The sequence below is a fragment of the Rhinopithecus roxellana genome, chromosome 3 (genome assembly GCF_007565055.1).
Source record: "Rhinopithecus roxellana isolate Shanxi Qingling chromosome 3, ASM756505v1, whole genome shotgun sequence".
Taxonomy (NCBI): domain Eukaryota; kingdom Metazoa; phylum Chordata; class Mammalia; order Primates; family Cercopithecidae; genus Rhinopithecus; species Rhinopithecus roxellana.
The window spans coordinates 175,839,313-175,862,647 of NC_044551.1; the positions used below are offsets into that span (position 1 = coordinate 175,839,313).

The 23,335-nt window shown below is 37.2% G+C and overlaps 1 protein-coding gene across 5 annotated transcripts; it reads right to left on the bottom strand.

The window, feature by feature from the left end:
* Positions 1–464: 464 nt before the first annotated feature.
* Positions 465–21,532, bottom strand: SPDL1 (spindle apparatus coiled-coil protein 1). Of its 5 annotated transcripts, none has more exons than XM_010364886.2 (12): positions 21,279–21,532; positions 16,752–16,933; positions 14,107–14,283; positions 11,780–11,974; positions 11,032–11,181; positions 10,834–10,932; positions 10,645–10,755; positions 8,628–8,768; positions 6,668–6,771; positions 6,093–6,280; positions 3,629–3,974; positions 465–1,189 (listed from the first exon to the last, which is right to left on the bottom strand). In XM_010364886.2, the coding sequence occupies exons 2-12, from the start codon at positions 16,908–16,910 to the stop codon at positions 1,042–1,044; spliced, it is 1,818 nt and encodes a 605-aa protein (XP_010363188.2). In that variant the 5' UTR covers positions 16,911–16,933; positions 21,279–21,532; the 3' UTR covers positions 465–1,041. The 5 variants fall into 5 exon arrangements, with proteins under 5 accessions (XP_010363188.2, XP_030783819.1, XP_030783815.1 ...); XM_030927959.1 differs by lacking the exon at positions 21,279–21,532 and adding an exon at positions 20,985–21,136; XM_030927955.1 differs by lacking the exon at positions 465–1,189 and having other exon boundaries at positions 2,161–3,974.
* Positions 21,533–23,335: the final 1,803 nt, after the last annotated feature.

Genomic DNA, 23,335 nt, shown 5'->3' on the forward strand with positions numbered 1-23,335 from the left:
GAAAAGTTGAAAAACCATTAAGTCAAGCCATTATTATGTCAGGGACCATCTGTATATGTACACATAATTAACCATAAAATTATATATAAAACTATACATAGAGGAATTAAGAATTCCTGACATTTCTTTTTTCCCCTTATTTATTTTCCCTGCTTTTTTTTTGAGACAGGGTCTTGCTGTGCTGCCCAGGCTGGAGTGCAGTAGTGTGATCACAGCTCAACTACAGCCTCGGCCTCCTTACTGGGCTCAGAGGATCCTACCACCTCAGCCTCCGGAGTAGCTGGGATGACAGGTATGCACCATCATGCCCAGCTAATTCTTTGTATATTTTTATAGATACGGGATTTTGCCACGTAGCCCAGGCTAGCCTTGAATTCCTGCGCTCAAGCGATCCACCCACCTCAGCCTCCCAAAGTGCTTTTTATTCCCTTTTGATAACATCCTGTTACCTATAGAGTAAAAAATTTAAGGATAAATCATTGCAGTTTTATTTAAAATTTTAGACACAATTTAAATCATGTATATAAATACAAAGATGAACATCGGTTCTTTAAACACTGACAAAATCCTGAAACAATATAATGTATATTTTTTTAGCCACATTTCCTATTTTTACAACATAGTTTACAACTTTCCTATTTTTACAATGCAGTTTAAAGCTAAGTTTATAAAAAAAAAAAGTACATAGGAAAATATGATTTGAGTGTTCTCAAATATATGGCTCTGAAGGTAGATTACTTAAGTGTTTTTATTATTTAATCCATATACAATGCAGCAAATAGATACATTAATTATAACATTTTCCTTCAGTTAATAGTTTATTCACTGCCACAGAAGTTCCATGAAGGGTCATCACTTAAGAAGCTCTCCAGGTTAGAGTCAAGCAAATTCTGAACACTTGGTCAAAGGAACATGAAAATGCCAGGTCCTGGCACAATGAATAAATAACCCAGAAGGTGATATATGTCAGATAAAGACAATCTTAAGCACCACAGTAACTTTTGAGGCAAGTGATACCATACTCTTACTAAAGCAAAGTCTTTACTGTTGAGGGCACTGGGTCTCTGGAGTAGATTTAGAGGACACATATAGAATAGGGTGTGATTTCTTACAAGTTTCTTTTTCCAATTTGCTTGCAGTTTCTTCTCCTTCTTTAACTTCTGTTTGAAGCTTTGATTCAGCAGCTAACCTACAGGCATTAAAGTATCCACTCTGAATTCAAATGTGGTTATGAAGGATTGAAGAAACAAACCCCCAGTATAATGGGCCTCCAATGAGGCACGGCATTTAAGGAAAAAACATATAGTTGATTCTAATACTGTTGAGAATATTAAGTCACTGGCTCTCTGAAAGAGTCTTTTTATATCAATAGGCTCAATTATTATTATTATTATTATTATTTTTTGAGATAGAGTCTCACTCTGTCGCCAGGCTGGAGTGCAGTGGCATGATCTCGGCTCACTGCAACCTCCACCTCCTGGGTTCAAGCGATTCTCCTGCCTCAGCCTCCCGAGCAGCTGGGACTACAGGTGTGCACTCCCACATACAGCTAATTTTTGTATTTTTAGTAGAGACAGGTCAGGATGTAGACGTCGGTCAGGATGGTCTCGATCTCTTGACCTCGTAATCCACCTGCCTCAGCCTCCCAAAGTGCTGGGATTACAGGCGAGCCACTGCGCTGGGCTGATTATTTTTTAAGTCTAAAGAATATCTTTAAAAAGTCATGGCAAGGCCTAAATTAAAGAATTAAAATATGACAGGGCCCCTATCATGATAAGCACACCTAAGACAAAAACTGAAATGTTACAGCAATATTTTAATGTTAACATGACATACAAAAGGCAAGACAAAAATAACATGGAATCTTGAGCTGCATGAATAGATGTCTATGTTTCTCATTAAAAAGTTGAGTTTCAACTAGTAGAATAATAAAGAAAAGATAAATAGTAGAGAGATATTCTTAAAGGCATGTAAAGATTCTTAGCAACAAGAACACTCATTAGTTTTGTAAAGCATACAATAGTAAAGTTTCCAATAAAAGCCATTATTTATTGTACCAAAATTATCTTAGGATTGTGTATCTAAGTCAAACATGCAAAAAACAAAGAGTTGGAAACATCTTAAAGTTAGCAGATGGACTCACACACACACACAAACGTTTTGTGGTATTTTATTTTTTGTTTAACTAACAAGACAAAAAGTTTCCAACGTGCTACTTGAGTCAATTAGCCACATACATTTGCTTAAGTGATTTTTATCAAGCAAAAAAAGGCAGAAAAAGGAATGAAGACAATACAGATAGCAAGGCTGGCACTTATCAATTCTGGAAATTCACCTCCAGAAATATACAGTGGTCAAGGATGTTTATACAATGCATCACATACATATACACAGGCATAATCTGCTGGATTCATTTCAGAACTCTTTGAAACCATGTGTATGTGGCAGATACTCATTTGAAGTTACTTTTTCCTTAAGAATAGTAAGCTTTTATTTTATGTGACTCAGAGGTTATAACATTATATAAAACTCCAAGGAGGGAGTAATAAATTACTATTCCTTATAATAATAGCAGCTAACATTGTTAAAGTGCTTTTATTGTTGAGTATTACATTTAGTAGCACTGAAGACTTGGAGATCAATCAGATAAAACATATAAGGAAGCCCTTTTACATTGGGCTGTGTCTTACTCTCTTTACTCAAATGCACATTAGTAAAATGTCTTATTAATCTGTCTCTACTCTCTAAGACTACTGTAGCCCTAGTAGCACCTTCAAGATCACATTTCATATGAGATAATCCAGGCTAGCTATTGGCACATCTTTTTGAATGTCTAGATATTTGTTTTAAATGCCTCTAACAATTCCATTGCATGCATCCTCCATCTTTCACTTTCTCCAATTTCCTCATTCGCTTCTTCTGCTGTGCACATCCAGAACTCAAGCCTCAGCCACTCCTACTTACCTTTCCCTTCCATTCACTTTCTCTTACCTTCTTAACTTGATTATTTTTAAAGGACAAAGGCCTTGGGACATTAATTCCTTCAGACACACATATCTGACACTATTTCTTTTAGTCAAAAACTCAATTATGCAGAAACTAGAGGCTTTCAAGTTTTGGAAACAATGAAAAGCTTTGATATGTAAAAATGTCAAAATAAGTATTAAAGCCCATTTTTGAAAGCTAGGATAAGCAACTTCAAAAGACATAAAAAATTCACCTAAGTTTTCCAGAAGGCTGAAATTTCTTAAGACTACTAGAAAGCCCTTTGAGAAAGTAAGTTGATTTTTCTTTCATGGCCATGCTTGAACCAGGAGAAAAATAACAGAACATTTATTCAAACTGATAAAGCATTCAGAGATGTGTTAGACTGTGATATTTCCTTTCATGAAACAGAAACATATTAACTTTTTAATGTGATTCCCTTATTCAGGAGTCCTTTCCCTTTGCAATCAGTTTAGTCTTTCTTAAAGTTCTGGAAAAGTTGAAGGTAGGTAGATGAAACTGAGGAATTATACTGCATGCAACAGTAAGAAAGTAGATAAAGAAACAGACAGCACAGTTCATGCAGCGAGAGAGGAGAGATGGCGAGGTCTGCTGGCTGCCTTGAGGAAAAGAGGACACTGACCTGGGAGAGTTAAGGGTGTTTCCACTTCTTTCACTTAAGGCCTCAGCGTCAGCTGGAACTCCTATGAGTTTCACACATTTCTTTTCCTTCTTCAGCTGCATATCCACGGGCAGATTTTTGTGAGGAGAGAGACTGACTATTGGTGTGTGTATAGAAACTGATTTTTCTAATTGCAAGTTGTTATCTTCTAAACTGTTAGGACAGGACTGTGTCTCTTCTTTCTGAGGCAGTAATCGATAAACTTCTCCCCCGACAGTACTGTTGTTGACACATGTATCTTTAGAGGTGGTAATATCCACAGGCAGCACCTCACGCCTCTTCTTCAGTACAGGCACTTCAACTGTCTCTGAAAATAAAAACGAGTGGGGACAAGAAAAAAAATCTAAGAAAATAAAGACACAATCAACACAAGAAGCCAGAACTAGTTATATGTATACCTTTTTCCCTTCTCTTAAAATCAAACCATCTCCTCACTGAAATGCATCGTTTGTTTCTACCTTTTATTCTTTATCATGGAATCTATATAAACTCTATATTTTAAAGTTTATTTGGCTATATATTTTTCCTTGGGAATTCAGTATTTTGACTCTAGGCATGAAGGCTTCAGTGTTCTCTCCTGGTGTTTTGATAAAGGTGGTTCATAAGATCTCAGTGTGGAGATGAAGAGGCAGTGGCAGAGTCCAGGTTCGAATCCTAATCCTCGTATTTGACAGCCATGTCTTTTTAACCTCTCTGAGCTTCATTTTATCTGTAAAATGGGGATTAAAAGCACCCACTTCACTTGGTATTGTGTGTTAGAAGGATGAAATGATAAGAATAGGCCAAACTTTCTGAATATTGGTAATATATGCCTGCTAGCTCTACCTACAAAATATAAGCAGAATCGGACTACTTTTATGATGGATACTTCCCTAATCCAATCCTATCCTGTCTCATCAAAGACTACTGCAATGCCTTCTATCCTCATGGCCTAATATTATTCTATCTAAGCAGGTCATACACACAGCCACTGAATTAACTGCTCTGATAGCTTTTCCCTATGCCCATTACCAATGTGTTTCATTTTCAAAATCAAAATGTTAGTGGAGTCTGAGGAACCCTGGTAGCACAAGGGGTTGCTGTTTTTGCCCTACATTGTTGCTTTTAGACCATGATTTCCCCTTTTCTGGCACTGGTCCTTTGAAACCCACATTATCAGGACTCACTACCCTGCCTCTTGTCTATTTGCTGTGTTCAGTTCAACAGATGTTTGAAATTCGTAATGGATAATTCTTAATCAGGGGAGCCTATCAGAATCATGGAAGAAAAACAAAGAGTAAGAGCAAGAGAAGCCTTTTAAAATTGTGTAAAAACCTTCCAATTTTTGGCAACCTCTCCACTATTGTTGAGAATCATAGCAGTTCACTGAGACAATATGAAGAGAGATTGAGGCATGTGCAGAGTGCAGGGACAAAAACTTGTTGAGAATCCTTAACCTAAAACACGTAACACTCTTTCAGGGAAGGGGTATTGTAGAACCATCACATTCTTACACTCCTTCACACTTGGCCTTTTGTTTTTGAATTTATGTACAGTAAACTTTACTCTCTGTAGTATATAAGATGCAGAGACTGTATGGTTAGGCTACTTTCCAGCTCAGTCATTAGACTTGCTAGATGCTTCCTAATATGTTTCACTGTTCTTTCCTTTTTCCCCCTACTTTTGGGGGAGAATGTGGTCTTGCTATATTGCTCAAGCAAATCTCAAATTCCTGGGCACAGTTATCCTCCCGCCTCTGCCTCCCCAAGAGCTGGGATTACAGGCACGAGCCACCACACCTGGCTCACTGTTCTTCTTTAATAAAGTAATTCCCAATATTTAGTGAGGAACATGGCCCCTGAGAATCAAGACTGCATTTCTCAGCCTTTCCTGTCGGCAGGTGAGGCTGCATGACTAAATTCTGCTCAACGGGATGGCAGCAGACTAACAAACACAAGAAACCTGAATCCTGATACCATGGAGTGCTTTCCCAGTCCTGGAAGGCCTCCTCCAGACTTCCATCAGAGGCAGAGATAAAGACCCACCTTCTTAAAGTCTCCATTACTTCAGATTTTCTAAAAACAGTCCTACCTCGTATAGCTTCCAAACATCAGCTGCTTCAACATAATTAAACTATGAGGTATGACATAAAATACTGTAATCTTAAAATGGGAAAGTCTCAAATCTCAAGTTTCTACTATACAGTATGATGAATTTTGATATCCAAAAAGGATACATGTTATATTCATGCACACCCAGTATTCAGTTCTCTCTGAATTTTCCTACACATTTTACACAATAAATTTGCTTTATTAACTATAGGTATATAACTACAAATGAGTTTGTAAATAGGATTTGCATAAAACTACAGTAAAAAAAAAAAATTTATATGATTTCTCAGGATTACTCACGATTTAAAAGACCAAAATATATGAGACATATATACCTTCAGGTTCATATTTTAGTTTTAATTCATCTAGTTTAGCTCTCAGTTTCATATTTTCGCTTTCTGAAAGCTGGAGGCATCTTTCATTTGCAAAAAGTTTTCGCTCGATATCCAGAGCCCGTTGGCTCTCAAATAATGCTTTCATTCGCTGTATGGACAATTCACCTTTAGTGCTTTCAACTTCTTTGCTATGATAATCAAAAAAGGAGAACCAACAAGTATTAAAACAGCATATAATAAGTGTAGGGGTATAAACATTTCACTGCATATTTGAACTCTTAGTTAAAAATACATTTTTCTGGGGTTAGTAACAAAGAAACAATAAATTTAAATAATCTTTAACAATAGTAGTGTTAAATTTAAAAAATACTCATGCAATCTTGAAAGGAAACAGACAAGGAGGAAATACTCTTTCAAATGTATTCACGCATAAATATCTGCACAAAGATATTTTTGTTACCTTTCTTTTTGGAAAATTTCCTTTGGCAATTTCAAAAAAAACTTTGTAGTCACTGATACCACTATTATAAGCAAGTGACAGGTCCATCTTCCCATCTACCAACCCAGATACTTACTTTAAGTTATCTAGCTTCATCTGAAGTAAATCTGTATAATAGGTGTTATCTTCCAGAGCACCAGAGTCGACTGAAGGCTTAGATTCCATACTTTCATATAAATTCTTAAAAAAGCAAAAATTTGTATTACTTAAAATAAATAACAAATAAAGTTCATTTATGTTTATTAGTAACAGCACCATCACTTCCTGAATTTATATCCCTTGGCGTGTACTACGCTAAGAACTACCCATTTAACTTATTTGCCTTCTGAAGTACGTAAAATAATTACCATTCCTCTCTTACACATAAGGAAACAGGCTCCAAATGCAGAGGAAAGTAAACCAAGAAGAAATGATCTGAACCCAAATCCGACTCCAAGGCCTAGGCTTCTAGCCTTACCTATATGCTCTGGCTTCCTTCCCTCTCCTGGCTTTTAAAATAGAAAAATAAATGCCTGCTGGATTGAATTCTGGCCTTTGTAACAAAACCATAAACTGGAAAAATATGAAAGAAAGATGAGAGCCTTACATTTATATTTGGTGTCCCCCTCTTCTGAGGTTCTTCCCCCCACCCCAGGTAAGAATGTAGTGCAAACTCTTCTGAGACTGATGGAAACTATACATTTCTCTAGTGGGATAAAAAAGGTAAATGTGCTTAAAAACTTGAAACAATTTCAGAGGTTATAAATAAAATTTCTCTGATTTAAGGCCATAATCTTCAAAGTATAGTTCTGAGCCCACTGATGGAACACATAAGGCTGCCAATTTAACCAAATTTGTAGTTCTTTCAACAGTTTTTATAAGACACAGAAATAAAGTTCTGTAAACTTAATTAAGATTTTATGACATACTAATGGCATTTAGAATGACTAAGAGGTTATTAACATTTACAAAAATTTGTCATTTATAAACTTTAGTTCATTAGGAGGTTAATGAAGATATCGATGTTCCCTAAGTTAATTTATAAAATCTTAAATTGCATGCAATTTTAATAGAAAGCCAACAAGCTTTTTTTGGTGCTAGACAAGATGTTTGTAAATGAAAACTAACATTCAAAAATAGACAGGAAAACACTGAAAAATAAAAAGTATAGTGAGGAAATAGTCCTATGAGATAAACATACTTTAAAACCTTTATAATTAATAAAACAGTGTGGTACTGACACACACAGAAGCAGACCAATGGTGCAGACAGAAAATTTAGAAACAGACTCAAGTATATATGGAAACCTGATGTATGATAAAGGTGTCAACTCAAATCACTGGGCTCAAGATTGATTTTTTAACAAATGACTCTGGGACAAGTGCCTACTTTTTTATAAGAAGATAAAATTAGATTTATACCTCAAATTACACACAAAAATAAACTTCAATGGGGATCAGATATTTAAATGTAAAAAATGAAACCACACATGTATTAGTAGAAAATATGGGTGAATTCTTATACACACACACACACAAATGCTTACACAAATACCATTATCCACTAAAATAAACCAATGTTCCTTGAAGAAATGCTAATCCCAGGGCTGGGACACGTGAGCTAGGAAAACCTTGTTGTGCCATAGAGTAAGGAAGTATTCAAGTAAGAGCACTTTGACGACCAAATCTGGGACAATTTGAGTATCAGAGTAAATAAAGCAAGCACTGGATTATAACTCATAGGATAAAGAATCCATAAGGCTATACTGATATAAATAAATGAATAAGGGAAAAGATTTTTCTTTCCTGTCCCTTTATTAGAATTCCAACTAATAAATATAGAAGTGATGGAATTACCCATTTAGCAATCATCACAGAATTATATTTCAGGCAAGAATCACCAATGGATGTTTAAGTATAAGGAGAAACAGGCATTTACTTAGTCTCAAAGTATCTCCCACAAGATACTTATTAATATTTTAAACTTAAAATACAAACCCAATTTTAAGGTATTCAAATCAAAATTTGGATGTGTGTTTTTTTAAGTGTTACACATACCTTAAATTTCTCCAGATTTCTAATTTCACCTAAAAGATGTTTTATTTCACCATTCTTCTGTTCCAACATGGCAAGCAACCGTTCCTGCTGCTCAAATTCAGTTTGAGACCCTTTCATCTGTAGCAACGTGGCGATTTGTAACTAGAAAAATAAAATTACCCCCTCTAATAAAATTAAGTGAGAGAAAGATTCTGATAACTACTTTTTTGATATAATTCATAGTTTATACTACATTACTTTGAACTCATTTTGGAAACAAAACTAATTAGCTATTTCTAATCTAATAATAAACTTTGTTGTGGACATAACATTTGAATACTTATTCTGACTACTTATGAATGGTAACTGAAGTCTGTAACGTAATTATTTGTACTTTTGTGAAACATAAAACTGACCTGCATGGCTGTGGTCTGAAAGCACACCACTGAACTCGTAAGTAAGCCTGGCCAAATGCTGCAGACTGCTTATCATAAGCACTCGCTCTCATTAAGGTTCTGATGGGTTTCTCAAAAAATTTAATTAACTTTAATTAAGTGAGGAAAACTAAGCTACTGACAGCCACAAATGTTAGATTCACAAATGACATGAAAAGCAAAGATAAAAGGCTATCTTGGGATACTGGGGCAATCTTCAATATACCATGTTTTAATATTTTAAGAGTAGCACTCAACTTACCTAATTATACCTACCCGCCCCCCCTAAATCTGGAGTTGCAAAGCTATCAAAGGGAAATTAAGTAGACTCTAAACCTAGCATTTCTTTTTGTTTTTGGAAATTTCTGGAGTTGAAAAGAGTGCCTATTAGTTTAAATATAGTTTTGAGTAAAGCAAGCAGTGATATGAGGTTGCAGATGACTTTTAACATTTTAAAGGATATCCTTTTTGTTCCTGTTTCAGATTGGAGGCTAGGCCCACTTAGCCTAAGATTCAGAATGCTTCTAGTCTCTAAAGAAAGTTTGGGACATCATGCAACATTGGGAGATTAAAAGTATTCCTGAAAAATACTCTAAGAAAACTAAAGTAAATATGAGAAAATTTTAAAGAAATACTTCCCAGACAGGAGAGAGTCTCAGGAAATGAGGCAGCACGGTCTGCCTTAGAAATAAAATTCACAGCTGTTGTTCCTTAAACACTCATTTGCCAAGTAGCAGGTAAGTATTGTACTACACTTTAACTGTAGGACAATTCTAAGAGGGGGTTCTATCATCTCCACTTTATAGATGATGTACTGATGCTTTGAAAGTTAAAATACTTGTCCACGGTCACAGAGCTAGAAAGTGACAAAACTATGATTCAAACCCAAATCTATCTAACTCCCAAGTTTAATCATTAACCTTTCCCATTTCTTTGGCAAAGCCCATCATCTGAATAAAAGGAAGGAAGCCTTTCCAGATTCCAATTACTACCTCAGTAGAGCAAGGCACAATGGATGAGGGATCAGTATTCTAAGGACTGTTAAAATACTGAAATCTTTCTAATGTCCACGTTTTTCTGCTACCTCTTATTTGGCTAGCATGACAACCAACAAAATCCGTAAAATTAAAAGGGTCTATGTGCTTGACTTGAGGGGCTACAAGGAAAGGGAACCTTGAATAATCCAAATTTCACTCCACAATAAGCCTCGGTGAAAGAGCAGAGGACTGGTGAGGCAGCGAGTTTCAGCTGAAGTAGGAACCCTAGGGCTATGCTTGGAAAGACATCAGGCCAAGAATAAGAAATAAATACTTTTCTTTCTTCTACTCCATAAAGAAAGATTTAAGTCAAAGCTAGGGAGTAATCATTAAAACAAACAAAAAAATCATTGCTAAATATACTATTACTAAATATTTATTCCAAGATTTTTAAAGTATAAATGAATCTTTTGATTAATTTCAAAACCGATTTTTTGAAATCATGCAGTTCTAGAAATAACTATATGTACACTCCCTGTAGGAAAAGATAGTTTCTTTGATGTATTCAGACATGTAATGCTGACATAAAATTTGTTTAATAAACCTTTGATAGTGATAGTTCTATACCTTCATTCTCTGCATCTGTTCCCTGTTAAATACATTTTGCTTCTTTAGTGATTGATACTTGACTTTCATACTGATAAGCTGACGTTCCATTGCTGCCCTTCGATCTTCCACCTACAAAATATTAACATGCTTAATTGTTCTGGTAGTAAAGGAAAATGCCAATTTAGTAGTTAGAATACTTGTAAGTACCTCTGCAAACAAAGAGTTGCCTTTACTACTGGGGTCCAAGGCTTGCTGGAGTGCCTGGTCCAACTGTACCTGAAGATCTTGATTTGCTACACGAGCTTTCTAAATTCAAAAGAAAACAATTTAGGCAATAGATATTAGATTAGCAAAAAAATAAGTTATGATAAATTGGAAGAGATGATGTTACTATAATCATAGTACCTCTAGGGCATTATAGTAAGAAACTGCTTCTTTCTCTCGCTCCTCTTTTTCCTCTTTAAGCCGGTCTACCTGGCGCATTAGGTTAGTAATAAGAAGTTCTAGCTGTTCTTGTCTGTATTGTAGTTCATTCACTTCTTCTTTGAGGGTGGTCTATTTAATAGGAATTGAAAAGAAGGAAATTCTCTTGAATAATCTTTCATTTGGCAGCTGCTCAGTTTATCTCAGTTGTGGTTCACATCCAAAATTAAAACTAAAGAACCAGTCAAAAGTTGTCAGGTACATACTAAAATAACAGAAATTACTATTACTGTTAAATTTTTCACCAAGGAAACAAATGATTTTAGAGACTGCCCTTTTTCCTCTATGAATTGCAGGCTTTAATTTTTAATTAAACTTAGCTTTCAACGAAAAAACTAAGTTCACATGCATTTCAGCTTCCACTGAACCAACATTTTACACTGGGCTCTTATGATAAAAACTGGGATCAGAGTATATGCCTCTAAATTCTTCCAGAGGTTTCATTAATTTAAAAGAAAGGCTGCCTTACATAATCATACAATCTAAAGCTATATTATGATTGAAGTCATCCACCTAAAAAAAACCCACTTTTTAATTAGTTAGATGCAAATTAGGTCAAAAAATGTTTCAGCCTTCAAACTAGCTCTTAAGAATTACTACCAAAACATGTAAAAATATGCCAGGAAAAAAAAAAGAGAAAACCCTGAGAAACACATGCCATAAAAATTACCTTCATACTCTCCATTTCTGTCAGCTCAATTTGAAGAGCCAGCATCTCTGAAGACATGCTTTCCTGCACACGTTCAGACATTACACGTAGTTCCTCTGATTTACAAGAGAGGAGTTCCTTCTGATGATCTACCTGGTGCTTCAGCTGCTTTTCACTAAGCCTAGCTTCATCTAATTCCACTTTCAGTTTTTCTATCTAAAGTCAAATAAAAAAAAAAAGTCATAAATTGAAAGTTATTTTCTCTCTAAAAAAAAAAATCACTGATTGAACTGATTGCACCAAACTTACTAAATGATGACATTATTGCAGTTTCCTATTTGCCCGAGGTTAGGCATCTTTTAACAGATAGTGACACACCTTGTTTAATAAACATAGAAACAATCCATGAGTAATCAGGGTGGGTCTGGATGCCTCAGAAGCAATCTGGAGGCACTGTGATGCTGACCACTTGGCTACTGTGTGAAGAATGAGTGGCATGAAGAGAACAATGGAAGCAAGCAACCTGGTCAGAAGGCTACAGCAGTAGTCTAGGAAAGAGATGATGAAGGTCTGGATTGGAGTGGCAGTAGCATCATAGATGTTTTGTAGGTCAAGTTCTTAGAACTTGAATTAAATGTGAGAAATAAGAGAAGAAAAGGTATTGAAAAAAACTCCAAATTTTGGCACAAGTGATTTGAGAAAATCAGTAAAACAAAATATTTCACAAATTTGCTCTTTGCTTCACCAAAAAAAAAAAAAAAAAAAAAAAAAAGCCATCTCTATAATTAGCCTTACCTCAGTTGCTGAATACTCCCTATATTACTCTTTTTTTGTTTAGGTAATGAAAGCTATTGCAAAAATAAAAATAACAATCAGAAGGGGGAGAAAAGCACATCATTATCAGTCATTAGGGCCTCAAATTCGACTAGTTTCAGACAAGCTGGATGATATTACCTGTCAGAGTGGTATGCAAGATGATTATATATTACACAAAGGCATATTTAGATAGCCATGTTTGTTTTAGTGTATAGTAGGAAAAAATAACCAAGCTTAAATATGTAATTTCGGCCAAGTGCGGTGGCTCAGGCCTGTAATCCCAGCACTTTGGGAGGCCGAAGGGGGCGGATCATGAGGTCAGGAGTTTGAGACCAGCCTGACCAAAATGGTGAAACCTCGTCTCTACTAAAAATACAAAAATTAGCCGGGCGTGGTGGCGCACACCTGTAATCTCAGCTACTTAGGAGCCTGAGGCAGAAGAATCGCTTGAACCCGGGAGACAGAGGTTGCAGTGAGCCGAGATCAGGCCACTGCACTCCAGCCTGGGCGACAGGGTGAGATTCCGTCTCAAAAAAAAAGAAAAAAAAAGTAATTTTATTGATGTTTCTTAAAATCAGTAAACATTTAAAGAGAGTCAATGAGAAATTAAGTAATAGTATAAGTGGCATACAGAAAAAGAAAAATCTTAGAAGCTGCTAGACACAAAGCTGAAAATTGGATAACAGACTTCTGAGAAAGGAGGACAAAAGTCAGGCAAGTTTTGGTAGAGAGATGTGTAGACAAGTCAGAGTATAGACTATACACAAAGCAGATCCATGATAAAAAGTTCTGGATTCCTTAGAAGCAACCTGAAAGCACTGGGTAGCTGGGAAAAGGGAAAACCACTGACCAATCATTTATCTTGCTTTTATGTTTGAAATGGAGCCAGTGTAACATGTTGTTAGACTATGTAGAGTAATTCAGTAACACAGCCTTTGGAATCAGACGGCCTCAGTTCAAATGTAGATGGAGATTTCTAGCTCTTGAATTGTGTCCAATTTACTCAGTCTGTCTAAACACTGGCTCTCTCATCTGGTATATGGAGGTAATAATGGTACCTTCCCACAGAATTATTTTAAGAACTGGATCGCATATATTAGTTTATCTTCAGTAAACAAACTACAAAGTGTCATCTGTAATGCATATTAACTAGTAAGAAACTACTGGTCTGTTTTACAGAATTACGAAGAGTACCACTGACTGCAGGGAAGGCTAGGAGACCAGGCTTTCTGCAAGGGGACTGCTGTACTCACTATCAGCAAGAAGGCCATGCTAGTCACTAAACTAAACCTTCACAAATATCCAGCAACCAAAATTAAATAATTGTATTTAATTAGTAGGATATAATTTATACAAGTCCCTTAGACAAACTCTTGTATCTCAGTGTTCCCACCCCCAATATTAAGATAATGAAGACTTAGATCTTGGCTATTTTGCAAAGCTGACACTTAAGAAAATCTTTATCATCTAAAGTTTACAGATGGCTGCATAAATATGGAATATTTTGCACTGAAATACACAGATATCCCAACCTTCGTTTTTAGTTCATTCACTTCCTGTCCATGGCTTCTACTTAGTTGTTCTTCCAATTTCTCCAGGTGCATTTTTTGTTGTTGCTTAATAGCTTCACATTCACAGCTCAAACTTTCTAACATTCGACTCTTGAGTTCAACTTCTCTTTGAAGGGTATATTTTTCTTGTTCGTAACTCTGAAAACAGATTCAATTACAATTCAATTACATAAAAATAGCCTAAAGTCATTACATATAATCAGTTTTCAACTTCAATTGTTTCATTCTTATTTCAAGCATTTGCTGCTTTCCAAATAACGAAGACATGTTAAACCTGGAATAACCCTGTAGTTAATCAGTCTTACTAAACCCCTGAGGTGTATTTCCAGACTATGTTAAACCCATGCAAGGGATAGCTTACTGCTTCTATGCCCTGTCGAGGAAGTAAAATGTGCTCCACGGTATGTCAACACGTCAAGTAATCTCTGCTAACAACAATAAAACATTTAACAGCACTTCAGCTTTCCTCATGAGAATTATTAGTTTGATAATGAGATGCTCTGCTTGTAGCTCTGAACACAATGTAGTAGTAGTAAAACAGTTGAAAAAAAGAAATACTCAATTAGCCTTTACTTTCAGAATGTAGTCATCTGAGAAATGTTCACAAAATATCAGAATAAATGCAGTGCTGAGACAAAAGCAGTAATTAAAAGGGCTTTTGCTTACTCACAGGGAAGTTTAGACATTAAAAACATTACGAGTATGAACTCCTTCAACAAGCTTTAAAAAATAATAAAATACTCCCCTCCAAAACCTTTTTATTTTAAAGGAAGGCAAAGAGTATTAACTGTTAAACACTGAAATTTGACAAGTTACGACTCAAAATGATTAAGTATAACAGTCTTATTTTCTACTACTAGTGATATTTGTAATCTTTACCTTGCCTTTAAGACTTGGCACTGAGTTCTTGGTTTACAACAGAACTATGTAGAAACACAAAGGTTGCCATCACTAGTTATTTTTACCTGTTACAGATATTTTTTACCTGCCATATTTACAATGTTGAGATTCAAGTTTAAATATGTTACTGAGCATTTGCTAAATTACCCAGATTTATTTATTCATTCTTTTAAGAAATAGTTGTGTGGCAGGCATTGAGGATACAGTAGTGAACAAGGTATACAAAATTCCCTCTCTCATGGAGTTTATAATCTAGAGATAATTAGCAATGCAGATAATTAAGAGTGAATGAGGGCTGGGCACAGTGACTCATGCCTGTAATCCCAGCACTTCGGCAGGCCGAGGTGGGCAGATTACTTCAAGCCAGGAGTTCAAGATCAGCCTGGCCAACATGGTGAAACTCTGTCTCTACTAAAAATACAAAAATTAGCCGGGTGTGGTGGCATACACCTGTAATCCCAGCTACTTGGGAGGCTGAGGCAGGAGAATCTCTTGAACCCAGGAGGGGGAGGATGCAGTGAGCCAAGACTGCGCCACTGCATTCTAGCCTAGGCGACAGAGCAAGACTCTGTCTCAAAAAAGAAAAAAAAAAAAGAGTGAATCAGGGTAACTTTACATTACATAATAAGGGTTGGCCTCTCTGCTGAGGTGACATTTAACTGAACGCTAAAGTTTGAGGACTCAACCCAAGAGCACTGACGGGTACAACAACTCAACTTTATGCCATAGCTGGCATAAAGCCCATAAGGGAGGACTAGTATAGTCAAAAATAAAGCAAAGCAGTTTGAGATGATGTCAGAAGGTTGGCAGGGGTCAAGTCACATAGGGATCTACAAACCCAAGGAAAGAGCTCAGATTTTGTTGTAAATACAATCAGAAGCTGTTGTATGGTTTTTAGCAGGGCTGTGGCATGACCTTTGGTGTATTTTCCATGACCACTTGGACACTGAGTGAAGAACGAATGGCAACAATGGAAGCAGGCAACCTGGCCAGAAGGCTACAGTACTTGTCTAGGAGCAATGATGGTGATCTGGACTATAATGCCAGTAGCAAAGATACATACTTTGTAGTCCAGTTCTTAGAACTTATTAATGAATGAAATGTGAGAAATAAAGGGAAGAAATTGACTAAAAGTTCTAGATTTTTGGTATATAAAGAAACCAAAACTATAAATAAATCTTTATATACCAAAGATTTTTGGTGTTCAAGAAACTGAATGCTATTACATTTACTAAATAAGCTAAAGAAAATCACAAAAGAATATTTGGGTAACGGACAGGGAATCTACTCTTCTGCGTTAAGTGTGAGAAGTCTGTTAGTGGGCAGTTGGACACACAAACCTAGACTTCAGAGGAGAACTAAGGGCTTGGTGTAGTGTCATAGGGCACTTAGATGTTTAGAGGTCTGAGCGACAAGCAGGGTCATGTAGGAAGTGTGCAGACAAAGCAAAATCGGGTAGCAAATGTGGTAAAGAGAGTAATGATAACTTTAATGATAACTTGATCTTTCAAACTCTGAATATACTAGGTTGGAAAGAATAATAGGAATTCATTTAGTTCATTCTTTTTTAACAGAGATGGGGCAGGGTGGGAACTAGATCTAAAATCTTCAGAAAAGAATAAATTACTACTACTATTAATTGCTAAACAGGACAAATCTTCAATAGCTAAGCACACTCTTGCAGACAGAGGAGTCCAGAGTCCTACCTCAGTCATGGTCATCATTTCATTACGACATTTATCCAATTGATTCTGTAATTCATTTTGACTCTCCACAAGTTGTAAACCATACTGTGCAGCTTTTAGTCGCTCTTCTTCAGCCTCTTTGAGCTTGCATCGAAGATTTATGACTATATCTGCCTCCATGTTCTTTTCCTTTTTTTACCCACCTGTAAATAGAGGAAATAAAACTACTTAAGCTTATACAAAAAACTCCATGCAATAATATCAATCATAGAATAAATATATCTACTCAATTCTACTGCCGTATAAAACATTACAATTTTCTTTCTGACGAGTAAGTAGTCAAATTTGCATTCTTGTTCCAACAGCAAGAGCTATTCTAACTATTCTGTTACTGATTTGGGATCAAAAATTAAAGAGTGGAATAGAATATATTTAATTTTGCTTCTAAGCAGTTCACCATCAGAAAACTGTTCAGTTGTTGTATGCTAAAGTTCCTTAAATGTTAAGGTAAAGTTGGTCTCAAAATTGGACCACTATCCATATAATCCAAATTAAGGGAATAACAAAAAAATTAATCAAGAAACCTCATAGTAGCAGGTAGGGTGGCTCATGCTTGTAATCCCAGCAGCTGGGGAGGATTGCTTGAGGCCAGGAATTTGAGACCAGCCTGAGCAACATAGCAAGACTCCATCTCAACCAATCAATCAATCAATCAATCAATAGAAATAAGGTGGGGATGGTGCATGCCCCTGTGGTCCCAGCTACTTGGGAGGCTAAGGAGGGAAAACCGATGGAGTTACAGGCTTCAGTGAGTTATGATCATGCCAAGGACAGAGCAAGACACTGTCTTGAAAAATAATAATAACAATAATACCGCCAGAAAAGGAAGGTCTGGGTACTATAAATAAATAAAATATAAAAAGGCAGCTGTGAATAAGGCTCATAAGGTAAAGTAAGGAATTATCATGTCTGTAATTTTTCACAACAGTGTTAACTTCCTGTATATATTAAATCTGCTTTCTTGGAAAGAGATTCACTAGTATTTTTCTAGTTATTCATAAAAGTGTGCAAAAATAGAAACCATATCGACAAGAATTAAAGGATGTTGCTTTCATTCCAGATTTATGAACACTTAAACATTATATATGGAAACATTCCAGTTTAATCAACCTTACTAATTATCCTTTACTATTTGGTCCCAGCCTCTTAAGCAAGACTCAAACTCACCTTTGCCTTTAAAGGGCACCAGGCCATTACAAATGTTCCCCCATATCTCAAGTCAATTTAGTCATTCACTGAACAAGTATTTCCTGAATGCCTTATATACTAGGTTCCACTCTGGGCAGTTCAGATTCATTAGGGAACAAAATGGACCAAAAATAAGCTCCTCCTTCATGCAACTTACATTTCAGGAGGGGAAGATAAACAGTAAGTCATAGAATATTAATAAATTAGAAAGGAGAGATGAGAAAAAAATAGAATAAGAATCTGGGAAGAAAAGACAGGTGATGTAACTAGGAGGCGGAAGATGAGAGAATCGGCCATGCAGCTATTTAGGAGAAGAATGTTCCAGCAAGAGGGGAAATCTCTAAGGCAGGAAGAAGTCCAGGGAGTGAAATCTAAATTTGGGTAAGAGATAGTAGGGAGTGGGTAAATCAGGCCATCATAAGGACTTTGGCTCCTACTCTGGGTGACACGGGAAGTCATTCCAAAGTCTGGAGTAGAGGATCTGATATAATTTAAAAGGATCATTCTGGCTGCTATGTTGACTAGTTAGAAGGGGAACAAGGCTGGAAGCAGAGACCATGTGAAATGGCTCAGACTAGGGTGGTAGCATAGGAGGCTGTTAAGAAATGGCCAGATTGTGAAAGTTTTGAAGGTAGGGCCAATAAGATTTTCTGAAAGATATAATGTGGAATGTGTGAAAAAGGGAAAAGCAAAAAATGCCTCCAAGCCTTCTGGCCTAAGCACCTTGTAAAATGGAACTGCCATCAGCTGAAGCACTGATGTAAATCATGTTTTAGAAAGAAAATCAGGAATTCAAGTTTCGAACATGAACCACATCAAGTAGGCAACTGGATATATGATAAGAGGAATCTTGGCTGGAGATGTAAATTTGAGAGTTATCAGTCTGTAGAGGATAAAAATATGTAAAGAGAAATGGACCAAGGATTGAACCCTGTTATGAGGTAGGGAAGAAGACAGCGGAGAATCAGGAGTGACCAGTGAGGTAGAAGGAAAACCAGGAGTATGTGTTGTCCTAGAAGGCAATAAACAGTGTATTAAGGAGGTGGGAGTAATCAATCATGTCAGATACTGCTGCTAAGGCAATTAAGGTGAGAACAGAGAACTGGCCATTGAATTTGAATTCCTGGAGGTCTCTGGTGACAAGAACAGTTTTGATATACAGGTGGGGGTGAAAGCCTAACTAGAATGTCTTTGAGAGAAAATGGTAGGAGATAAATAAAGATAGCAAGCACAGGTTTGCTGTAAAGGACAACAGATAAATGGAGCAGCAGTTGGAGAGGAAGTAGGGACAAGTTTTTTGTTTATTTTTAAGGTGGAAAAAAATAACAGTGTTTGTAGGCCATGGGATAAATCCAGGAGAGAAGAAAAACTGATGATCTAGAAGACACTGGAGAATTGCTAGTGATGTCCCTGAATAAACAGGATGAGGTTTAATGTAGAGAGACTGGTTTTAATAGAAGCACGGATATTTCATTTAAAGAAAGCAAAGTATATGAGTTCAGATGCTGATATGCAGGTATAGTGGTGGAAGTGTGTGTAAGTAACCTTTTAACTGCTTCAATTTATCAGTGAATTAGGAAGCAAGGTCTTTAACTGAGAATGAAGACAAGGGAAGAGATACAGGGTTTTAAGAGAGAAAAAAAGGTGTTCTAGGTAATCCCAGTTTGGCAGTCACTGCTCTAAAATGCAAGACCTTTTCAAAACCTGTACATAATAGGGCCAGTCAACTAAATGTTGTACTGTTTACAATAACTTACATTCGTTGAGGATTTACCACTTGCCATGCTAAGTGCTTCAAATATATTATCTTATCTAATTCTCTTAATAAGCCTGAGTTAAGTAAATACTGTCATCTCAACCACCAAAATAAAAATAGGGTTAACCTCAAGACATTCCAGCCAGGCATTATCTAGAGAAGCCAAAAAAAATTTGCTCTCATTTATTCAAAAGATTTGCTGGAATTCTTACTGTGTCAGACATTGTGCTAGTGCTAACAACACAACGGTAACCCAAAACAATATTCCTGTCTTCTTGAATCCTGCAGTCTATTAGCAAAAGACATTAAATCAAGTAATTGAACTATCAAGTTACAAGTACGATAAGCGCAAGAGAGAGAGATGTATGCTACCTGGGCGTGTAACAAGGGGGAGCTGTCCTAATCTGGGGGGCAGTGTGTAGAAGGGAACATGGACAAAATAAAAAATTTCCTGAGGAGGTAACTTTTCAGCAGAGATCTAATGGATGAGAAAGAGTTAACCTATCAATCTACAAAGAGAGAGAGCCGTGGTTGATTAAAAGCTACAGCTAATGTGTGGCAGACATTGTGCTTGGTGCTTTATATACATTCTTATTCTATCTTCTCAACAAATTCAAGAGGTTGAAGGTATTTCCCTCATTTTATAAATGCAAGCTGAGGCATAGAAAGTTTAGGTAATTTGCTTAGGGTTACCCGCAAGTTAAGAGGCGAACTGAGATGGGAACTAGAATCTACCTACAAACCCCGATGCTGCAACCATTTTTCTGTCCTGCTTCTCAAAAATACAGCACACACTAAGTATTTAGGAGATAGGAAACTCTAGGAATCAAACTGCCTGAGTTCCAACCCCGCCTCCACTACTCACTGGCTGCATGAACTTTGACAAGTTATTTAATGTCTTGTTTAATCATCTATAAAAACAAGCAAAATAACACCCACCTAATCGGTTATTGAAAGGATTAAATGAGATAACGAAGGAAAAGCAATTAGGGTAGAATCTGACACACGGCTGGGGCAGAAATATAATGTGAGCCATGTACGTGATTTTAAACGTTCTAGGAGCCATCAAGTTTTAACAAGTAAACACAAATGAAAATTTACATATTTAACTAAATACACTCAAAACATTATTTCAACATGTAATCATTATAAAAATTACTAATGAGATATTACTCTTTGTGCGCTATCTCTGAAATCCAGTGTGTATCTCCCATCTGCACATTCTCAGTTCGGACTAGAGGCTACCGTACCGCACAGCGCAGATCCAGTGGCGGTTATCGTTTTGAGGACCCGGCAACCGACCCGGCCTCCCATATTTGAGCAGAATCCTTGAGGGCGGGAATCCTTGAGGGCGGCGAGGCGGTCCAACGGAAGATTAGACCGGCTCGGAACCCAGTGTGTAGGACCCCAGGGTTCCGGGGAAGGAGGTGTTTCAGCTAAAGGCCTCGGCCAAGACCCCGGGCCCCTAGCTTTCTTCAGGGCCTATTAGACTCTCCCCACTACCGCTCTCCACACCCACCATCCACCAGGCCCCTTGTCCCTACCTCTCACGCCTGTCCCCTGCTGCCGCAGCCAGCGGCTCCTAATGGGAGCTCAGGGCGTCCACATTCATTCAGGACGCTAACTCTAGAGTCGCCAGCCCATTCACTCAGCTAGTTCTCGGGTAAGCGCCAGGGCTTTTTGAATGCAGTTCCCGCGAGAAGTCCCACGTCTCACGAGATGTCCGCCCAAGCCGCGCGTAAAGGAAAAACTATGAGAAACGCCCAACGCAGCGTCCCGCCCCCTCCTACAGCTACTGGCGCGCCGTGGGCTTGGCGCAGGCGCAGACGTGGCTCCTTCACTTACAAGTTGTACCTTGGGCTGGTTTCATGTATGTCTTCTAAGTGTACGCTTTTAGTTTCCGTGTTTTGCTGTTTTGTTTGTTGTTGTTGTTTTTTGTTTTTTGTTTTTGTTTTTAGCGACAGAACAGTGTCGCTGGGCTGGACGGTGGAGAATCACCTTTGGCACCATCGTGCGATCTCATGCACCCTACCAGTGGTAATACTGGCGTTAACCTTTGAGTTCCCACCATGTGCTAAAGTTTACAGATTATCTCAGTTAAGCCCGCAGCCTTATGAAGTAGATATTACTCCTCATTTTTCTACAGAGAAAAACAAAGGCCGAAGAGAAAAAGTGCCTTGTCCGAGTGGTAGAACTAGAATTGAATGCAGTCCAAGCTGTTTGCATGTGTTTTTAATAATAATGTTTTGTAAACTTGATACCTATTATTCAAAAATTGAAGCAATCAGAAATAATAATAGCTAACATTTAGTGAGCACTGATGAGTCCTAGCAACTGTTATATGAATCATGTCGTTCTTTCGAGCCCATCTTTTCTTGCCTGTTTGAGGACTTGGCTCTAACTGCTCTTTTTGGCATCTTCAGTTTTTTCTTCTCTATTGGATCTTCCCTATCAGCTCATAAACTTGCTGCAATGATTGCCATAAAATCATTTCATGATTTCATTTTTAAAAATAATCCTCCTTGACCCCAATCAGCAACCACCCGATTTGTTTTCTTCTCTTTATAACACAATTTCTGGGGGGAAAAAATCTTTACATCCATTATCTCCATTTTCTTATCTTTTGTTCTTTTGTTTGTTTTTCCCACTTTAACCAGGATTTGGTCCCAACCAATACTGTGAAGTAGCTCTTGTTAGGTTTACCAATGATTCCTACCTTGCAAAATTCAGTAGTCAATCTTTAGTCCTCACTTCCGGTGAAATTTGACAGAGTTGCTTGCTCTCGTTGATTTGAGTCTTTATGTATTGGGATGCCACACTCTCCTTGCCCTCCTCTTCTCAGTTTCCTTTGCAGACTACAATTTCTGCCTGAGCTAAGCCAGACTCAAAGGGTTGATCTGAGCTTTAAGATTGGCAACAAATTGCTCAGAGTGTAGTTTCACAGATGGATCTGGGGCTCCAATGAACCAGATGCTCATTCATTTGTAATCACGCCTATGTTCTTGGATAAATGAAACAAATAAAACAAATACCATTTTCCCTATCGTTTAACAAAGATTCCTTAACTCGGGAGTCAGGAAAAGATTGTTCTAGCTTAGGCCAGTCATGACTGGCTGCAATTGGGTAATCTAAAATCGATCTGAACTTATTTTTTCTCCTTTGTTACAAGAGAAGATATACCCCATATTATTAATGTTTCTTCCTATCCTATTTTAAAAATATATATTTTAAACTATTAATTGAGTGACCGCAATGTGTTAGGCATAGTGGAGGAATTCAGAGATGTGGCAAACTCAACTATTGCCTAGAAGATGCTCGCAATATAGTAGGAGATTTTAAAAAACAAATAGAACTTCCAGGGCTGTAAATGCTATACAAGTGGTATGTGCCCCACACTAAAGGAGTTGTGTGAAGGCAGAGGTATATTTTGTCTGAATGTTCCTTTAAAACTTCCCAGTGCATGTGACACTTCAAGCAGGGCCTTGAAGGATGGCAGAGCTAAGGAGGGGTGCATTCTAGGAGAGGGGACAGCATTAGCAAAGTCACAGAGGCTACCCATGTCATAATTAAGGTCATTCTTTAGGGATGGCCTGAATACAGG

Bases quoted from the DNA above. Each gene is read 5' to 3' on its own strand.
- SPDL1 (XM_030927955.1), bottom strand. From the start codon at position 16,910: ATGGAGGCAGATATAGTCATAAATCTTCGATGCAAGCTCAAAGAGGCT. The intron at 14,284-16,751 runs GTAGGACTCTGG...ATCTGTTTTCAG, and splicing joins AAATGATGACCATGACTGAG to AGTTACGAACAAGAAAAATA. The intron at 8,769-10,644 runs GTATAGAACTAT...TTATTTTTCTAG, and splicing joins AACAGATGCAGAGAATGAAG to TTACAAATCGCCACGTTGCT.